At 42.7% G+C, this 21,270-nt stretch overlaps 1 protein-coding gene across 3 annotated transcripts in view; it reads left to right on the forward strand.

The window, feature by feature from the left end:
* GIPC1 (GIPC PDZ domain containing family member 1) overlaps window positions 1-21,270 on the forward strand; it is a 29,395-nt gene that overhangs the window by 970 nt on the left and 7,155 nt on the right. For 2 of the 3 annotated variants that reach the window (XM_033139677.1, XM_033139675.1), the window contains exons 2-4: window positions 6,847-7,182; window positions 7,477-7,662; window positions 11,486-11,666. In XM_033139677.1, coding sequence (XP_032995568.1) covers window positions 6,898-7,182; window positions 7,477-7,662; window positions 11,486-11,666 — 652 coding nt within the window. In that variant the 5' untranslated portion in view covers window positions 6,847-6,897. Of the gene's footprint in view, window positions 1-995; window positions 1,108-6,846; window positions 7,183-7,476; window positions 7,663-11,485; window positions 11,667-21,270 lie in introns of all 3 variants that reach the window. The other variant, XM_033139676.1, reaches the window with a different exon arrangement.

A 21,270-nucleotide genomic window follows, 5' to 3' on the forward strand; every position in this document is an offset into this window, starting at 1 on the left:
TCGGTTTCTCCGTGTTATCATTGATGGGAGGATTGAGTTTCACTACCGAAACTGACTTTTCTGTTTTCCTTTTATTGTAGTGTAGGAATTGAGGGAAACTTGGTAGCAACACCCAAATGCCTAGTAGCAGAGGAAACTGGCTTTCCTGTCCATTTAACATCTCTCCAGTGAGGTCAGCACCCCTGCTTTCTCAGGAGACTTGAGAAGCTGAAAAAAAAACATATCCAGTTTTGTCAGATCTTTCTTCTAAATTGTGTATGCCATTCTCCTGCATTATGGGCTTCCATCTTCCCTAACTGAAGGCTCTTTTGCTGAATTTAGAAGGTGTTCCTCTATGCTTTTAATGGGTCATGATTGGCTCAGTGGTATAAGGTGTTGGACTTTTATCCTTCTTTTGTTGCTATAGGTAATCTGTTGAGGGTGTTAATGTTTGAGGAAGTTGGAGAAAAATGATTTGTGCTCTGTAACCTAGGTGCTATTCAACAACTGGCAAAACTGGCAAGTGCTTCCATTTCACTCTTCAGAGGCATTCAAAGGCTTACTACTCCTTATCTAGGTCAAAAGGGATGCACACAGTCTGTTCCATTACTGTCCCTTACCATTTTAATAAGGAAGGGGTGGGTAGGTGCTTGGCAGGCATAACCTGTCACCAAAATTGTGCGAAATCTAACAATACAGCACCATACACAATTATTTCCCCCTGTGTCCACCACGTTCTGTTCCCCTCCTGCTGACCATTTAAGCCTATTCACTGATTCTCTTCTGGCTTTCTGCATTTTGCAAAATGCTCCAAATTCTTTGAAATCTTAAATCTTGAAAGTAGAATAATGATGAAAAAGGAGTAAATGTGAGTGAATGTGCATAATATTTTCCATTAACAGGATATTGGTGATTTTGTATATTGCAATCAGTATACAGTATATTTCTGTTACTGGTGAGATGTGAATTGGCCTATGCATGCAAATGTATGTAATGTAGCCCACCCTTTTCTTCAGGCCTGCCAGTTCACACTCTCTTCCCCACCTGATGTTGGGGACCTTCCTTCACTTACTTCCAAGAGGTCACTGGTCACTGGTTCCTGAAGCAGGAAACTGCGCCCACTGTAGGGTGAGGTGCCATTTGTTATCTTCTCTTGTTGAACCCAGGGAGCAGAAGCAGGGAGGAACCCTGATGACTCTGACCATCTTTCCTTTCCAAATACAGTATTCATCAGAAGAGTAAAACAAAATTGCTGAGAGGTCCCCCCACCCACCTCTGTGTTTATGTTGGTGAAGTAACACTATCGCTTACATGCTTTCCTGCTGTGGGATGTAGCAACTGTCTGGTATAATGTACTTATAGTATTAGAAAAAGTAGGCTAGCTAGATTCTAGCTCTGCTGATAAGGATTCAGTGGTAATTGTGGATAACAAATTGAATGTGGTCTGTTGCAAGAATAGCAAAGGATTTTCTGTGATGCACAAAGTATTCTGTCCAAGTCATTTGAAATAATACTGTGCCTTCATTTTGATCCTGTTAACATGCAGGAGTAATAGTAAGCACAACCCTCTCCCACCTGTCCTTACTTTCTTCCTGTTATCTCCCTTCATCTTTGTTCTCCCAGTCTTACATAGTAAGCCATCTGGGCAGGAGCAGCTTTTATAAGTGAGGTCAGTGCAGTGTCTCACACAGACAATAAAAAGGTTAAATAGTAGTGATGGTAATAGCAGCTGGTGAGGCTGCTGGTAATGGGACACACCTCAAAGGGAAATACTTCAACTGCAATCCTTACATGGGAGAAAGTCCTCTTGGACTCAAGGGGATAATGATCATGATGATGATGATGATGATGAAGAAGAAGAAGAAATTTGTACCCCACCCATCTGCCTGGGTTGCCCCAGCCACTCCAAGTAAACATACACACAGTACTGGAGAACCTGGGGGATAGGTGATGACAGAAATAAATATGTTTAAGTTATAGGGTGTGCAAGCACATGGGTTTTTATATTAAAACAAATAATTAAAAGGTGGAAGTCAACCAGTAATGCTTCTAACAGCAGGAAACGAAGGCTTTGTTAAAAATTTAGAAAGCAAATCCTTAGCTGTAAAAGCAGCGGAGATAGGAGGCTAGCTAGCTAGTGAATTCACGGCCATCTTCACTAGAGAGTTTAAGAGGAGGTTTGGCAAGCCTCCTCTTGATTGTTTAGGCCTAGGTGAAGTAATTCCTATCTTAATACAGAGGCATTACCACAAAAATCCATTTGAGACCTCCAGTTATTCATGGCTTAGCATTTTAACGCCTATCCTAGTCAGCTACAGAGAAATCTCTAGTTCAGTATGGAATGTCAACAAAACTTGAGTAGGATTTATGGAGCAGATCTCTGAAGTTATTTGGCCCTTCCCAAAACTGTACATTGTGCTTCAAATTTTGAAATCCTTAGGATGCTTCACACTAGTTTAAGTTTACATGTGTTAGTATTTCAAAATGATTTGTTTTATAGGTAAAGATTATAGCTTTAGGGCTTTCAGTCTTTTGCCTTCTGCATTTCTGCTATGATGGGGCCTTGTCAGCACTTTGTCTCCTGTATGTCTGCTGTCTAGACAAATTAAAATTCAGCACCTGTGAGGAGTCTTGTTTAGAGCTAATTCCATGACCTGTAAATGCCTATAGTCTTGGTGGGTTTACGCTCTGGAGTGTGTGATTATATTTTTCATAATTGCTTGAAATGGGAATATTGTGAAATCAGGAAGACTGGGGAGACCCACGTTCAAATCAATGTTGAGCTGCGAAGCTTACTGGGTCAACTTGGGCAAATCATCATTTTGCAGCCTGACATACCTCAAATGGATGCTGAGAATAAAAGAGGGAGGGAGGAGGACCAGGGCTTTTTTCAGGGGGAACTCAAAGAAACTCAGTTCCAACACCTCTCAGGTGGGTTCTGGGTTGGCACCTCTCAGGTTGGTGCCATTGCCATTCTAAGAATGAGGGAGGTTTTCATGGTGAATTCCACCACCCCTTTTTCTAGAAAAATAGCACAGAGGAACATGTTTATCTCAGTGAGCCCCTTGGAGGAAAGTTGGGGTATGAATGTAATATTGAAATAGGGATAAGATCTTGGTCTCTGGCAGACTTTGGGAGAGAAGTCAAGGGAGACATATGCAAGTGCAGAATAGTGTAATGATCGCTGGGAGCTGAAAATGATGGGACAAGACGGCCGCAGTGGAACATGCAGCATAAAAGGAGACAAAATATTGCTTTGAAAATAGCTACTTTTGGCAATGTTTGAAGGGGAAGTGTTGTTGGCAGTAGTGTTCTGACAATGCTGAAGGCTGTGCTTAGGATGTGGAATGCCTTGCCCTGTAGTTTGCTTTAGCTGTTCTTCAGTGTGGAGCACTCACAGGTTTGGCTGCGTTCCCTTGCTGTCCCACCCTCTAGGGAACACCCTGTAGCCTGTTTCTCTGCTCTGAATCAACTTGCAAAGGCCTGCTCCACCCTGATCCCAGAACAGAGGCGTCAGAGGCTCGCTCCTGCTGCGCCAGACCCAACACTTGCACGTTCCCACAGCCTGGTTTGGAGATGCACATAAATTAGCAGAAAGGCTAGGATCTAGTGTCTTGCTGTATTACTCAAGGGCCTTTTCCTTTAGGACAGAGTCATGTTGTTGGACCCAAAGGCTTTTAGGGTATCTTTTTTATGTGATTTGTCAGCATTATGCACAGTTTTTAACTTGGAGCAATAATTTGTCTCCTGTTAATGCATACAGACACTTCTAAATCAAAGTCTTGACAGACTTTTTCTTCCCAGTTATTTCTAATCTTTGGTTTATTTAAATCTTAATCTGATAGTGTTTACCTATTGGTTGTTCTTGTTTCAATTACTGTAGTTGTTAACTTCCTACAGAAAGGACTTGGGTACTTGTATTATTCATTATAAACCTTTGTAACCCAAACAAATGTGTACCTGTGTGTTATGGAGCGATGAGCAGTACTGAACATGAACCCAGACCTGAGATTTGACAGTGGCTTCTTGTACTGAATCCAGCTTTGAAATGCCCATTTCATAGCCGAAAGAAAGCAAAGCATGCTCACCTATCAAATCCTGTCACTTTTAGGGAAAGGTGCAAGAAAGGGCAACCAAAGGGGTCGGGGGCTGAAGCAACTCCACTACAGAGAAAGAATACAATGCTTGCTTCTTTTAATTTAGAAGAAAGATGTGGAAGGGGAGGAGACATCATAGAAGTTAATCAGTTTGATGGGGGGGAAGCATTTCCCCCCATCTCTACAACACACTTATTAGACAGATTCATGGAGAGCAGAGTTATCATTGACTATTAATTATGGTTGCTGTATATTACCCTCCAGGATCAGAGGCAATATACCTTTGAGCACAAGTTGTTGAGGATCAAGCATAGAAGAGGGCTAGTGCCCTCATACCCTCATATCCTGCTTGTGGGTTTCCCAAAGGCATCTAGCTGGCCACTGTGGAAAATGGTATGTTGGACTTGATCCGCCTTTGGTCTGATCCATCAGGGCTCTTCTTGTGGTCACAGCCATTGTAATTGCTGTGTGGAATATCATGTGAGCATTTCAGGTGCCTGTTGGATATAGCCTGTGGTGAGAAAGATGAGAGACAATACCCCTCTTCTTGCCCCACCTCTAAACAAACCTGGCCTGTACTGTTGTATGGCTTTGTTATTCAATTAAAAAAAACACATTTTAGTAGTGAACTGCTCCCTAGTGTACTACTTCAACATGGGAACATTGTATTGCCTTTTAAAAGTGGTAAATGTTAGGATGCTTAATCTCCCACTGTTTGCTTTTACTTCATTTTCCTTCATTCTGAGGATGTGCTCTTCCCCTCTTGAGTGCTGCAGTGTACCCTCAAGTGTGTTTTGCTGGGAGTCAGGGTTTAACAGCAGCAAATGGCTGTGCAACTAGACTGCTGTCCAGAGCCCGATCTCTACAACCTTAGTAGTTCATGGCAGATAATTAATATGTCCCAATGCCATTTCATAGATAAAAACCTCTTTTGGCTTATGGAAGCAGTTAAACAAGTACACATATACAAACAGCTAAAAGGAGTTTGGCCAGTATTCACCTCTGGACAATCATGGAGTGGTAAATCCAGGTGATGCAACATCAGTGTCATTTGTCTAAAATGGGATTTCTTTTCTACTCATTAACTCCTTCCCCTGGTTAATAGAAAATGTGCATCATCTCTGTGAGCATTTTCTGCAGTAAGCGACATATGCAATGGTTGACCAAGGCATCTTTAAATTACAGTTCCAATGTTAAAAAAAAAAAACCCCAGTTCGTATATAGCCTCAGTTCAGCCTATCACTGGTAACTTCGAACAACTGGAATGTTCTCTCTTCAGCAGGCAGCAAAATCTTGTCTCTGTGATGCAGCCTCCCAACTTGAATTCAACAATAGGCTTTCTGTGTTTCACAACATTTCAGGATCCTATAAGCCTTTCAGCAAGCAATATTAGAAACCTCTCGCTTCAGGTGAAACTCAGAAGTCAGGAGATAAAGTCAGATACAGTATAACATGGCAAAGGGATTAAAGTCTAGATCCATGCTCCTATATTCCCCATTTTGTTTCCTGTGTTTGTGTCCACTCACCAAATAAGAGTTTTTTGTAGTCAGACAACCACAAACAGATTAGGCATACGTATCTAGAGAGCTTGAGCTAACTGTCTTACTGAGATGTGGGGCAGAAAATCTTGCAAAATGGAAAACTTTCCTGTGATATGCTTCTCTCTGGAAAATTTTCCGTTTCATAAGTTCATTAGTGACAACTAATGGATGTCAGTTGCAAGTAAATATTAGGTAAGCTTGGCAATATCAGAGTTTGTAGCTTCATTTATTAAATACAGGTTAAGCAAACATGATAATTAGATCATTCTCTAGGGAAAATTTCCTAATGCAAACTGAAATTTCCCTATGCAAATTTGCATAGGAAAAACCACTGGACAATTTCCAATACAATTTTTCTTGAAAACTTGTATTGTTGACTCTTACATTTCCACAGGAACATAGGAAGCTACCTTCTACAAAGTCATGCCATTGGTCTAGCTCAGTAATTTCTACGCTGACTGGTAGCAGCACTATGGGGTTTCAAGCTGCGAGTCTTTCCCATCCCTGCCTTTAGACAGCAGTGATAGAACTAGGGTCCTTCCACAGATAGAGCAGATGCTCTGCCACTGGGCTACAGCCTTCCCTTTTTTCCAAGCAAAGCCCAGTGGGATACAGAACACCCACGGTAGTTGTTTGCCGTCTTGTGCCTTTGAGTTGGCACTTGTGGCGCTTCTGTGCAAAAGCCATGATGTGGTTGTGATCTGCGTACATAGATTGCCTGGATAAAACCCTAGTTTCCACAACAAGGCAAAATGTCCCCAAGAAACACATATCCCATAGCCATTTGCCAAACTGAGAAATCATAGAATCGTAGAGTTGGAAGGGAGGCAAAGGGTCCTCTAGTTCAACTCCTTGCTGCGCAGGAATATTAAAATGCTTATAAATGGGGGAAAGCTTTGTTTCCTTCCTTGCTCTTCACTCTTTTCAGGCTACCACAAGGGTTCTCCCATAGATATGAGTGAGCAGGCAATCCAGTAAGATTTTGTTGTGATCTTATTTGCAAGACTACTTTACTTACAAACTGAGTCCACCCAACCTGATGGCACAAATGGAGAACTGCTGTTGTCTAGTGATATTAAGTTCTGTACCTGTTTCTGGTCCAGCTTCCTTTCTTGTTGGAAAAGTGCTCGCTAGAATTCAAGATAATGCGTCTTTCCAGAGGCTTGCCTGTCCTTTTCCATTTCTTCCTTTTCACCCTGTGCTCTACTTTGTGCCCCCTCCATTTCTAGGTCCATACCTTGGGCGACTGACCCTCGCTGCTGACTGGCCACATCTCCCTCATGCCGCTTGGACTAGGCCGACGGAAGAAGGCCCCACCGCTGGTGGAGAATGAGGAAGCCGAGCCCATTCGCAGTGGCCTGGGTGGGCTGGGGGTAGGCAGCGTTGGTGTGGTTGGCGGGGCACTTCAGCCTGGCCTTCCCCCACCCCCTGCCAGTCTCCGCCCTCGACTTGTGTTCCACACCCAGCTGGCCCATGGAAGCCCCACTGGCCGGATTGAGGGCTTTACCAATGTCAAAGAACTGTACAGTAAAATTGCTGAGGCCTTTAAAATCTCACCAGCCGAGGTAGGCACAATCATCTTGTTTTCCTGGGAATGCCCGTTTAGTGTTGGGGATGGCATGGCTAACTCAGCTTGGGTGGGGCAGGTGCCAGGGTCAACCACAGTTTGGATTGGCATGAGACTGTGTTTAAGTAAATATATGGGAGCTTATGCTGGAGGTCTGTGGCCAAAAGCTTCCAGGTCTCTTACCTCTCGAACTGAAGGAGCAGACCCCACTGGTGCACTTTGAGTACTATCTCTAAAAGCAGTTAGGATGCCTGTAACGTCAAGTGCTCATGCCTCCTTTCCCATTATCTAGGTGATGTTCTGCACCTTAAATACCCACAAAGTGGACATGGAAAAACTGTTGGGTGGCCAGATTGGCCTAGAGGATTTCATCTTCGCCCACACAAAGGGCCAGAGGAAGGAGGTTGAGGTGTTCAAATCTGAGGAAGCCCTGGGCCTGACCATCACGGACAACGGAGCTGGCTATGCTTTTATCAAGGTATCTTTGGGTAGGCTCAGCTTGTGCTGCTCTCCTACTGAATTCTTGCTGCTGTTGAAGGAAGGTGTATGGGGCTTCCATTTTGTGGGTGTGTTTTGTTGTTTTTTGTTTGGTCCACTGTGTTGCTTGCATTGTTCTTTCTAATCTATCAGCTTCAGGGAGGCTATTTTATCTTTCAGAGGTTTCTTCCCAAGAGGGCACTAAGCCCAGTGCTTACCCTAATCCTCATACTGTGAGCTATGAATCTTCCCTGATCTGAACCTTTCTGGGAGCTAATGTGTCTTACAGGAGCTAAGGAGGCCAACCCACCCATTCCTAACAATTACCCTTTTTTCCTTCCCACTCTGGCTGAGAATGTATTCTCTTACCAAGTGTTTGTATAATGCACAAGGCTCCCTAACACACCTGCTGGCCTTTTCTACATGAAACATGATAATCAGGTTATTTTCTAGGGTCTGAACAGAAAAATCCTGATAAACCAAGTAGTCTAGAAATGCTAAGCATTTGGGGTGGGAGGGTTTTAAGGGAAAAAAGATGACCAAGGAGGATATGATACAGAGATTTTTTAGTTATATAAAAGTTTGAGGCAGCAGATAAGAATTTATTTATAGATACTTTGGGGCACCCAGTTAAATTAATTGGAAGTAGATTCAAGTGAGACAGAAGAAAATGATACAAATCATTCATTCAGTTCACTGTCACAAGATAGGCTGATGGCCACTGACTTAGATGGCTTTAAAATGAGATAGGACAACCCAAGTCTATTAGCTACAATAGCAAAATGGAACCTCCAGTTACTGAGGCTAGTGTATCGCTGAATACCAGTTGATGGAGCTAACAGAGGTTTATTACTATTATAGTTGGAAAAGAAGTTGCACTAGCTAAATCTTTGCTCTTGTCCAGCATTCATGTTCTTACTCTCTTTAAAGTCTGTGCTAAAATTATTTGAGTAATATGATAAGAAACCATAAATTCTGCTATGTGGAAATATATTCAATCTAACCGAATTAATGTACTTATTTACATAGTGGACAAGGTAGCACATAATGCGTATGGTTTATAAAAGCATGAATTAGTGTTATGCATGAATCCTGCTCAGTGGCTTAACAGTAGTTCATTTACTGCCAACATAACGTGAGCTAGGTGAAACTATAGTTGGTTTGGTTTGGTTTGCAAACCTTAGTTTGGTGTTACTTTTTTTTAAAAAAGATTTTTTAGTTTTCAGAAATTTACAAACAGACACACTACAAGCACATACATGCAATACAATTACATATTTGACACCCCTCACTTTTGTGGTTTCTTAATTTTAGTTTTTTACACTGCATTTTTCTACTTTACTCCATTTTTAAGATAATCTTCTGTTTCTCTCAATAATATTTTTAACTGCTTGTTTTAAGTTAACCCTACAAATGAAATTACTTGCATACCTAGATTTTTCAAATATTCCACAAATTTTCCCCTGTACTACTGAGTACAGAAGCTTGTCCACCTGACTACACTAACCCAACCCCACTCCATTTTCTAACTATCAGTAGAATAGTTATTCTGTTCTTCCTTCTTTAAAAGTGCATGTAGTGTTGTTGTTTTTGTGTGATTCCTCAGATTTTCAGGAATATTGGATTCCACTTTTCAGGTTATATGTTCCTAGATGCTTGGAACAGAGCTATACCTCTGATGGAAGAGCCTCAATGCTCTTAGTACCCTTGCTTATGTTCCCTTTGTATGGTTGGTTCATAAACCAAGGATTAGCTACCGGTAGTTACATTCTGGAAAATACTGGATCCTGCTCTACTTTCACAGTTCTGAGCATGTGCAAGAGCATGAGATTGCAACACTCATTCTCTCCTGGAGTAGATAAGTTTAGACCACCTGCCACATGGCCCTGTTCCAGCTTTCTTGCAGAAAATAAGTTGTGACTCTGCTTGGGATTGGTGTTTTCTGTTGGAGTGGTTGGAACTTCCTGGGAGCATCACAACCTGTGCTTTCTCATGGAGGTGTAAAGGAGCTGTAAGACTAGTGGCAGTTTGGTATATTTGGATAGAGAAGGAAATCTTCACGTGGCATTGGGCAGAGCTGCCGCAATACCTGCTATGTGGTTAATAAACAGTTGCTGTCTCCACCCAGGGTTCATCAGCTTCTCAGTCCTGGAGGAAGTGACTGTGTATTATCACAGGATGATCTGAGGGAGTCCCTGCCCTTTTAAAAACAGCACAACACTGCAGTGTTTGTTTTTAATGTGAAGGTTTGCTGTTGTAGTTCTTTAAGCAGCTTTAAAACAGAAATTTGTTCACCATTACCTAAATACCCTGTGAAACAATATTCCGAACCTCTCCAGGCCATTACTGGCCTGCTTCGGTTTCAGAAGCAGTCAAAGTCTGTTCTCCTTAGCAATACAGTACTCTCCCTTGTTCTGGTCTCCTCCCCCTTTTTTTACTTCTCTTCAGGAGGCTACACTTCCTGATAGGTTCCTTGTACAGTGGTGCCTCGCAAGACGAAATTAATTCGTTCTGCGAGTCGTTTCGTATTGCGAAAAATTCGTCTTGCGAAGCACGACCATAGGAATGCATAGGAATTCAATTCCCATAGGAATGCATTGAAATTTTCGTCTTGCGAAGCACGACCATAGAAAAATTCGTCTTGCGAGTCACCCTTTCGTTAGCGAATGCCTTTCGTCTAGTGAGTTTTTCGTTGTGCGAGGCATTCGTCTTGCGAGGTACCACTGTATCATAAATCACGTGTAACCCCTCTTCATGCTTAATCCAGAGTGATCCTGCTGCACACTTCCACATGCAGTACAAACATGCACAGGCAGTGTCTCACACTCGGTTTGTAGTTCTGGGCATTCTCCACTCTTGCAAAGCAAAACCTGCAAGGCAAGGAATGCTGCCACCCTGTTGCAGTGTAATACAGGCAGTCTGTTTAGGAATCATGGATCAGGGAAGAGATGGTCTCAGGGTTCTTATTACCTGCAGGTCTGTGTGAAGAAGGCTCTTATTCCTTGGACTTGATGTGTGGGTTATTTGGTGATCCAGAAGCACTATTCCTTTTTCTAAACTGCTTCCAGAAGTATAACTTTGCTTGGTGAAGTGGGGTTATACCTCCTTCCAAGGTATTTGACAATTGCTTCTGCTAGAAACAGGATGCCAGACTGGTTAGGCTGCTGTTTGCATCCACCATGAGTCAATTAAATATATAAGTGTAATTATGAGTCACAATCCTTAGAGGAAAAAGCTGCAGGCTCAGCACTGGAGCAGAATGGAGCAGGGTAAGCATTGTATGTACATAGTTTAGGGCTGTGGTGGATCCCAAGGCTGAAAGGTTGTGAGACGGGGGAGTTAAAACACGCTGAACTCAAAGCTGGGCTTCTTACTCCTCAGAGGTACATGGTCTTCTCTACTTGGAGGCCTGACAGTAGAGATTTCCCCACATGCTTAAAAGGTACGTGATGCATGTGGCAAAATACTCACCAAGGAATTGGTCTTGGCACACTAGTTGTCTGTTCATAACCAGGTATTAGAAAAACGTCAGTGAAAATGATTCTGCCATTCATTGACTTGCTTTATTATGAGCTTCACTCTTCCTCTCTCTCACTAACTTCCTTCTTTCCCTGTAGAAATGCTGACAGTTGTCCATCATAAAGGTATAGTTGTGAAGCTAGAATAGATGAGTGAGCCTAGGTCAGCTTAGAGTTAGAGCCTGACTCTATTGCCGTATAGTTTGTCACTTGATTTCTGGACACAATATCTTCTTGAGGTGGGAAGTGTCAGGAAATGGTTGGGTCTGTATTTGCATCATGACTGTTCCCATCTGTTGTTGGCAGAGAATCAAGGAAGGGAGTGTTATTGACCGGATCCAAGTCATCAATGTGGGGGACATGATCGAGTCTATCAATGGACAGAGTCTTATCGGCTGCCGGCATTATGAGGTCGCCAAAATGCTCAAGGACCTGCCCAAAGGCCGCACTTTCACACTGAAGCTTACTGAGCCCCGGAAGGCTTTTGGTAAGTGTATTCTGCACACTCTGAATTGCGGGGAAGTGTAGAAAAAATATATATAAATACATCATTCAAGAAATGGGGAGTTGGCAGCGTGCTGTTTCTCAAAGCAACCGTAGCCGAACTTTATTTTCACAAGACTAGAGGTAATTGAGGTGGTTTTTGCCCTCTTTTAGACTCTGCCCTTCTGGTCACTGATAGGAGATTCAGTTAGTACCGGGGGCATGTTTCCATTACAAGCCAATCCACTGGTTAAAGGGGAGGTAAAACTAGGAATTCTTTAATTGCTGGAGGAAAATCTGTGCCTTCCCTTGCTTGAGGACTGCAATTTCTTAGACTGCCTCTCAGTTATAATAACCTGGGGCAGGACATCTTTTTTCGCTCAAGGGCTGCAACATTCCCTCTTGACCAATCCTCTGTATGCCTGCCATGGACATCACCATCCCACAGACTGTTGCATGTAATCTTCCATGCATGCAGTGCTCAAGCAAAATGTCAACGGTACTTCAACTAACCTGTTGATGTCTAACTTAACAATAAGGTGGCAGGTGCAGATAAGGCATAGAAAATGAAGGTGGAAGCTAATATCTGGCTTTGCCCTCAGTATTGAATCAAGTTAGAAAGAATTTGATTACCATTGTACTGGAGCTTTTAAGCCAATTTCCATATCAGATTCCCAGTCAAAAGTAAGGGCATATCTGACTTCATTTTCAAGAGCACAGCATGAATAACATTTGTACACTTTGGCTAATGACACAGACTTGTCTTTCGGCTTTCCCTGTGGCAATCAAAGATTCTTTCAGTGGCATAGATTCCAAACGCTTTCTTCAGGAACTCACACATTGGAGTAGGAAACAGGATCTAAGTTTCTACGATGCACACTTCTAAGAGTACAAAATTCATCAAAGAGAACTTCTGGTTTCTTTGCACCTTTTATAGGCAGGTTTATAGACTCTTCCTCTAAGGAAGAAGTGTTTTAATACTTGGCAACCACCTGGTGTAATATGAGAAGGTTGACAAAGGGTGTGTTTGAATTCTCTACTTGCAGCAGGTTGGTTTCCTGTTAGCTTCTAAACTGAACTTTGAGCAAAACATGGTTCACATTTTGCTCATGACATGCAAGACAAAATTGTAAGTTTTGCACCCAATAGAGATGCACAAAGAAGTTTCCGTGGTGTGTATGAGCCCAGCTGAGGGAAACACAGAACCTTTCTTCTAATTCAACATGCAGTTTATTTGTGTCAAAGAATTAGCGGAGAAGAGGCTGGGCTCTGTTTCGGTTGGCAGCAGACTCACCTGAGCTTAGAGTTAAGGGAAGTTTGCCCTCTTGCAGTGTGTGCTATCTTTGAAGGTGTACTCTATGTCTGTCTTCAACTTCCTGAGGACCTTTTTTAAAAGAAAAAAGAAAAAAGCAGTTTCTATTTCTTATGGATGGGTGGCTATTCTCAATAATGTGTGGATAACACCTGCTGAAATCTAAATCCAGATACCGGTAAGTGGCAGAATAAGATTTTGAGTAGCTGGAGAGGACTTTGATGCCCTGCTTCCTCCTCCTTCTCTTCTCTCTTCCTCCCCTCCCCATCCCCTGCCACTCCAAATGACTATCAAATCCAGAATACATTGTGCAATATTGCATTATTTATACAGCCCATTTTTCTTGCCACAGAATTTAAATTGTGTGCATGCAGAATTGTTTTTCAAGTGCTGTGAGTGCATGCAGCCCAGAAAATAAGTTTATTTATTTAATATATTTTTATTAAATTTTCAAATTTTGCATTTCAGATTAAACATCTTTTATTATACCATACATTCATTAACTTCTCTCTCCTTACAAGGGTCATTTAACTTATGCACCATTCCTGCATATTTTGATCTATCCATCTAATTCTGTTTTCCTATCTTACATTATTTCAATGTATATTATACTGTTGAATTTACTTTAATACTGCCAGCGTTTTCAACTGTGCACAATTTTTTAAAATATACTCAACAAAAAAATTCCACTCCTCTTTAAATACCTGTTCTTCTTGCTCCCTTATTCTACTTATTAGCCCTGCTAACTACATATTCTATCATCATAAGTTGCTAGTCCTCCTTGCTAAGAACATCCCTCACTTTCCATTTTTGGGCTAGCAAAATCCGAGCCACTGTTGTTACATATATAAATATTTGTTTTTTTCTGACTCCTAGAAACCTCTGTCTGAACAATCCTAACAGAAATGCTTCTGTTTTTTTGGGGGGGGGGAGTTGTTTTGAACATTTTTTTCATCTCATTATATATCAATTCCCAATATACTTTTAACTTTTTTGCATGCCCACCACATGTGGAAAAAAGATTCCTTCTACTTCTTTACATTTCCAACACAAATCAGATTCTGCATTATACATCTTAGCCAATCTACTCAGAGTTAAATACCATCTATGGATCATTTTCACATAGTTCTCTTTCAGTGTGTAGCATGCAGTAAATTTCAAATCATTCTTCCAAAGTTTCTCCCAGAGGTTTAGTTTTATATTGTACTCTATATCCATTGCCCAATGGGTCATTGATGCTTTAACCACCTCGTCTTTTGTTTCCCATTCCAATAATAATTTATACAGTAGTTTTTCCTTATTCAGCAATAACTCTCTTTCAGATTGTGAGCTTTGGTCCAAAAAGCAATTTTTCTTATCTAATTTAAACATATTGTTTATTTGATGCTACTGTAACCCAGTCAGTAACTTGTCTCCTAATTCCATTGGTTTCAATCTGGGTGCTCTCCCTGAAAAGTCCAACAAGTCACAAAAGGACTCCCACCGTCTATCCATATTTATTGTCTTAATTGTAATTGCTTCGGTTGGCAATAACCATAAGGGTGTTTTTCTTTCCAACAAATTTTTATATTTCTCCCAGACTCTATACAAATTTCTCCTAATGACACAGTTCATGAAACTTTTATATAATTTGGCTTTCCCATACCAGAGACATGCATGCCAGCCAAATTTCATATCGTGAAATATGATAATGATAAGAAAATACCGGTAAGTTTATGGCACTGGTTGACAGTTGTGCTGTAACACAGCCACCAGATGTCGCTGGTGCTACAGCACCAGCCTTGCACGGTCTTCAGCAGACTGGACATATTATTTTTGTAGAAAGGACTCTTATTCAAATTAGCTGTGGCCTCATGCCCAGGCAGTTGTTTGTAATTGACCTAATTTGCACATTGGTTTCATGAGCATGGTGAAGGTTCAAGCCACAGCTGAGACATAAATTGCACTGATTCTGCGGTAAAGTAAAAGTAAATTGCACTGATTCTGTGGTATATCATGATACTGTTAATACAAAACATGGGATACTTTTCAGTAAAGTTCTTCAGAAAATGAGTAAGTTTGGGCTTCATATTACTTGCCTCCTTTCATCTTTACTTATCTTGAGCAACTACTGTTTTCAAATATCTTTTCCAACTATATTATTTTTTATTAGGCTTATATCTTCACCTCTCTCTCAAAGGAACCCAGGGTGGCAAATGTGTCAGTAGTGAAACAATACAGCTAAGAGTTTCTAAAAAATAGTTTAAAACAACCACCTACTCTCGCAGCTCATAATTTCAGGGTTGACACTATCTTTTAGTCATAACATGCCTGCATAAAAAGGAACATTTCTAAAATTCCTCCTGAAAATTAATAATGAAGGAGGCAAATGCACCTTCCTAGGGAGGGCATTCCACACATGAGGAACCACCACTGAGAAGGCCCCATTACGAGTCTGCCAATCCCCACTGGTGACACTGTCGATCGTAATCTTAATATGGTTGGTAATTGAAGGTGCTTTTTAAGGTACTTGGGTCCCAAGCTGTTTAGGGCTTTGAATGCTAGTATGTTAGACCTGGTAGTTCACACGCAGCCCCATGTTCCCATCAGACTACCCCACTTACCAGCCCAAGAGCCACATTCTGCATGAGTTGCAGCCTCCAGATCATCTTCAGGGGCTGCCCCACAGAGAGCTTATTGCAGTAGTCAAGCAGTTGGTCTCCAGAGCATAGCAGCTTCCTAATAATGGATATCTGCAGTTTTCAGGATTCTAACAAGCTTGCACAAATGTGGCACAGGAACTTCATTAAGCACCTGCACCATATAATTTACATTGTGGTTGAGGGAGTTTTCACATGTGCAGTTCTGGATATACATTTAATTTAAAATCTCTCCCACATGCATAAAACAAAATATATACTGCACACAAGTAACTTCGGTATTGAGAGAAAATCCCTGGAGAGGCAGCCCTCGTTTGAAATTGTGGTGCTGCAGTCTTCTCTCGCCAGCAGAGGTCAGGGTGGCACCAGCCCAATAGCATTCTCTACCCTGAGCCAAATCTCTGCTGGGTGGAAGAAACTCTTTTTACACATCCTCTTCGTAGGCAAGCAGAGAGGGTGGCCCTTGCCATGTGGTAAGGTGAAACAGCTAGCTTTGGGAGAGCAGAACTGGTGTCTGAATGGAGCAGCAATTTTTCTCAGTGTTGGTTCAAGTGAGCGCAGAGTGGGGTGGGTTTCCCTTCTCTATCCAGAAGCTTTGCTAGGTCTCTAGAGGAGGGATCCGGCACGTAGTCAGTATAAGATGGGAAGCTTATCCATGATGGGAAGGGAGAAGCAGGGTAGTCTTAAGTGACCCAGATGAGAACTGAGGAAGTGAGAGGTATGTGGAGCAGTGTTTTTCAACCTTTTTTGGGCAAAGGCACACTTGTTTCACGAAAAAAATCACGAGGCACACCACCATTAGAAAATGTGAAAAAAATTAACTCTGTGCCTATATTGACTATATATAAAGTAATTCTCTTGAATTTTTCAATTTTTCCCACGGCACACCAGGCAACATCTTGCGGCACACTAGTGTGCCGCGGAACAGTGGTTGAAAAACACTGATGTGGAGCAAAACTTGGGGCTGGACTTCCCTGAGCCTTGAGAGAAGATGGGCAGGAAGCTCCATGTTGAATACACAAAGCTCAGTTTTTCATTTTATCTCCTGCATGGTGAAGACTCCTGCTCTTAACAACTGTGTTATGGGTAGGATCCAGTTCCCTTTTGGTCAGAGCCTTGTGCTGTCATTATATTTCTCTGTGGCTGGTGCATTAGGCTGGTTGCCATACAGGATGTCTTTGAATCCTGGTACTAAGTAACCTCCCTGCGCCTGTAGTGGTCTACTTAGCAGAGAGAGCCTAAGATCACATTGTTGGGTAATAACCGCACCTTGGAGTTCTGTGTCTGCGGTGCATCCGCTATGCTTAATGCTTCTTCGTGTTACCCAGAATAAGTCACGAGCAGTTCCAGTTTCTAAATGCATTGCAATCCCTGCTGTGTTTGCAGCACAGCTTATCCATCATTTCAGTCTGCCTCTGCCACTGCAGATTTCTTCCTCCTTGAGTGACTCACCAGACAGTTCTGGGAAGGATGATTTTCCACTTTCCAAGTTATTCCTTCCTTGGCTGTTGTGTGTGTGTTTGTTCTTCACTTTCATCTCCTCTGCTGGATTAATATTTGTTAGTGCTTCAGGAATGGTTGCACTGATTCCCTCCTCCCCAGCATGCAATACTTGGATGTGAATGATGTTCTTTGCTAAGCTGGCTGGGGGTGAGGAGAAGAAACACAGAGAAAGAGAGAAACAGCACTTTTCCAGTAGAACAAAATTTCCTGTTGATTTTTGGAACCACCAAGTCATCCCAAAATGGGGCTCCATTTATTGCCTACACACTGGATCATTTTGCAAGCAACCAATGTCTCTCTTTAACCTGCACAGGTATTTCAGAGGTTAGGAGAGCTGAGCTGTGGAATGATTCATTAGTTCCAGAAACAGAGTTTTTGCTTTTGGGATTTGCAAGTGAGACAGCAACTTGGTTCCAACAACTTGGAACCATAGCAAACAAACCGGTTCTTCTTCCCAGTAAGCCTTGGTGCAAGCCAATACTTGCATAGTCCCTAAAAGAGCCTCATTTGAATGTCTGTTAGCCCCTCTCTCAGTCTGCCTTAGGACAGTGACATTTTATTTTCCTCTTCTTTCTTGCTTTGTTGACCATTTAGATGAAGTGTTCTGGAGAACTAGAAAATTTGACTGCTGTCTTGTGATATTTTGTGATATTTTGCTCGGCCTAATAAAGGTATTGCCTTAATAAGGATTTTGGGATTTCAGTACAGCATTGCTACCTATACTTCTTCGGAGAGAGATATCAGTTACCATTTGAACTCATTTTGTTGTCTGTCTTCACATAACTGCATGAGTTAGAGCATAAATTCTTTGACAGGCATAAGCAAACTCCGCCCTCCGGATGTTTTGGGACTACAACTCCCATCATCCCTAGCTAACAGGACCAGTGGTCAGGGATGATGGGAGTTGTAGTCCCAAAACATCTGGAGGGCCGAGTTTGCCTATGCTTGCTCTTTGCCAACCAGCCACATGTCCAGAGAATATATATTTTACAATAATAACACCAAAATTATTTTTGTTGCAGTTAATAAACCGACAGCAAAGTTACTGTCAAGATGGCCTAATAGTATGAATAAGCTCCAGCAAAATTTCACATCCTGACATCTTTATAACTTTCCCCCTAATACTTCTGGGATCTACTTGTTTTAAATTTAATGTTGTAAGAGAAATAAACTGGCCACTGACTAGCATTTTGATGTTAAAAAAAAATGCCAGTTTAAAAAGTATCCAGGTGCCAATTCTTGCTGCAGTCGAAAGTGTCAACTGGACCCTTGGTTATGGCTTGGTCTACTTTGTGGAGTTTTTCATATCTCTACCCATATGTGGGACTATACGGTCCTCATGGACCCACCCTGCAGCAGAGGTCTCTTTCCCAGAAATCCACAAGTGTTCTTTCCACTCATGCCGTAAACCAATTTGAGCTATTGCCTGCTAACTGCCAGGTTCCATCCTTAAACACTTTCATCAATCTCACATCACATATTTGTTTAGACATTGACCCTGTATGTTGGAGCAATGAAAGAGTCTCCTGGAGCAGCACTTCCCTTGCTTTTTATATTTCTAGTTGGTCTTTTTGGTAAAGGCCAATTACTGCAGCCCTGCTATAACAGACATATGATGGAGGGGGCACTGCTAGAATTGTCCCTAGGCGAATAAAATTGGCGTTCAGGGTGAACAGTCTTAGTCTTGGGAAGTCAATACTTTCTCTCCATGCCCTAGTTCTGTGTGTGCACTTTGGTCCTACTGCTTTTCTGTTCCTTTTCATTAATGCATGGTCTGCATTGATGGGCTCATCTGAATTGCTGTGTGTGTCCCCCCCACCCCACCCCTTGCAGATTAGCTATTTCACTGGCTCTCATTGCTCTTCATAATGAAGGTGATGAAAAAGTTGTTGACGTCTGGACACCCAGCCAAATCTAAAGGCAGGGGTGAGCCAAGATTACTATGAGGCTTTGTCGCCCAGTTAGGGTTATATCATTCCTTGAAATGTCCCCACCATGGAGCTGAAAGGGCAGAGGCAGGAAACCTACAAAGAACAGGGCCAGGAACATCTGGGTATAGTACCCAGCTTCTGGCCAAACAAACGTCCCTGCCAGACCAGATAGAACAACCAAGCATTTTATGTGTACTGCTTCTGTCTGTGCATTCCCAGCTCCGCCGTAGGGAGCTTTAAGCAGACTCTCAGCAGTTGAGGAGGCCCATGTAGGGTCTGTGTATAACCTCATGCTGGCTGCATGAAGCAGTGGAATTGGACCTGAGTGAATGTTGTTTTTCCCTATTTTGTGTGTGTATGTGTTAGAAACTGTTGCTTATAAATTATGGGTAGGAGAGCAATCTGTGTAAATCCTTTGTCCTTTCCTTCTTAACCGAGAGCACCTCTTCTCTGCGGCCAAGTGTACTCCTAAGGAAGGGAATGCAAAGCAAGAGCCGCTGCAGCAGAGGAAAACTCATTCTCGTGTCTGTCCCCATGTGAAAGCCAGTAGGGCAGTTTGGAGACCACAGCTCCTATGCAAATCTGCCCTAGCATCATATAACGCAGGGAGGCAGGATATAGAGAGGTCCCATTGGTAGGTCTGTATCCTGGTCTTTCCTACAGGCAGCATGTTGGTTCTCAAAGTTGGTGTGCAAGGTTAGCCTTGCAAGTTCTTGTCTGTCGCGTGGCTCTTTAATTGTGCCATATGTTTGAGCTCAGCCCAAACCCATCACAATGTCTAAGGGCAGTCGGCTGCCAAGATTACAGCCTTTTCTGATCTTAAACCTGGCACAGCCGCAGCCCATAATGTGCTAATTTGCACTTGGAGGATAGTGGAATGCTGGAGGGATCTGAGGGTGGCTGTGCTGGAGGCTTGGAGGAGCCAGGCAGCTGCTGCTGGGGATGGTGCCAGGATGTCGTGAGCAGGCAGTTGTTTTTCTCTGGATTACTGACCTCTGCAAACCCCAGCTTGCTGGACATGGGGCTCTTCTGTCCTTGTTAACTAGAGAGCGGTTGCCTAGATTGTACAATTTGTACCATGCCTCCTTGCAGCTCTGGCACTGGGATTATGTGATAAGGCAAAGGAGAAGGCTGACTTCACTGATGGCAGGGGCAGAATATTGGGTTCCTCTTCTTGCAGTTTGCCAATTGATCTGTAGAGCCTATTCCCAATGAACATGTCTGTGTCGATACAATCAAGAAGTATAGTTTCAGAAAAGCACTATTAATCTGTCTTGCCAGTGCCGCCGCCACCTTAGGGCGGCTGGGCTGATGCACCATGAGGAGCCAAGGTCACTGGAGATGAGGCACCTCAGGAAAAAACTTATCAGCCATCTAGCGTTACATGTCTTTAGCTGCCCCTGGAGAAAACTCTGGTTATAATTACAGACAACACCACAGCTGTGTGCACATAAACAAGGAAGGAGCACGTGTGTGTTGTAGAACAACCTGGCAGGTCCTTGGGAGCAGTGTATTGAAGCACTGGATGAATCACGTCAGTGTGACACGAGCACAAAGTGTGCTGATGTATGTGGCAAAAAGGGAGGAGTTACTTTCTGGAAGAGAAGAATACTGGCCTGTGCAATCTTCCTCTAGTTTTAGAGAAGGATCTCAGTTTGGTGGTAGACCACAAAATTTGCATGCTTGGGCATCTCCAATGCAGGCTGGGAAGGACCCTTGTTTGCAGCCTTGGAGAACCTCCTCTCAGTCAGCCTAGATCATGATGAAGAATCATCAGCCTGCAATGCAGATGTTTCCTGCAAAGTCTTTGTGACCACTTAGGGGTGTGTGATATTTGAGGAGTAGGTGAGAATGGCTAATTCTGCCTTGCCCATTTATGGCATTTGCCCCCTTGTGTGGCCATTGTGTTTGGCCAAACTGCGGGAGGCAGTGAAGGATAGGCGTGCCTGGCGTGCTCTGGTCCATGGGGTCACGAAGAGTCGGACACGACTGAACGACTGAACAACAACAAGTGGCCATTAGGAAGAAAAAGTCCCATTAACACAAATTGGATATTTTTATAAGCCAAATTCCTATACAAGGGAAGAGAGAGAAGCATGGAGTGGAGATAGCTAAGGAGGGAGATCTACATGACTGAGTATGTGGCTTTGGCTCTGCCAACATTTGGCTGAGGGATGCAGCCCCACAAGATTACCCAAAGGCTGGCTATACGGCCTTTGACCT

The sequence above is a fragment of the Lacerta agilis genome, chromosome 2, assembly GCF_009819535.1.
Source record: "Lacerta agilis isolate rLacAgi1 chromosome 2, rLacAgi1.pri, whole genome shotgun sequence".
NCBI classification, from domain to species: Eukaryota; Metazoa; Chordata; class Lepidosauria; order Squamata; family Lacertidae; genus Lacerta; species Lacerta agilis.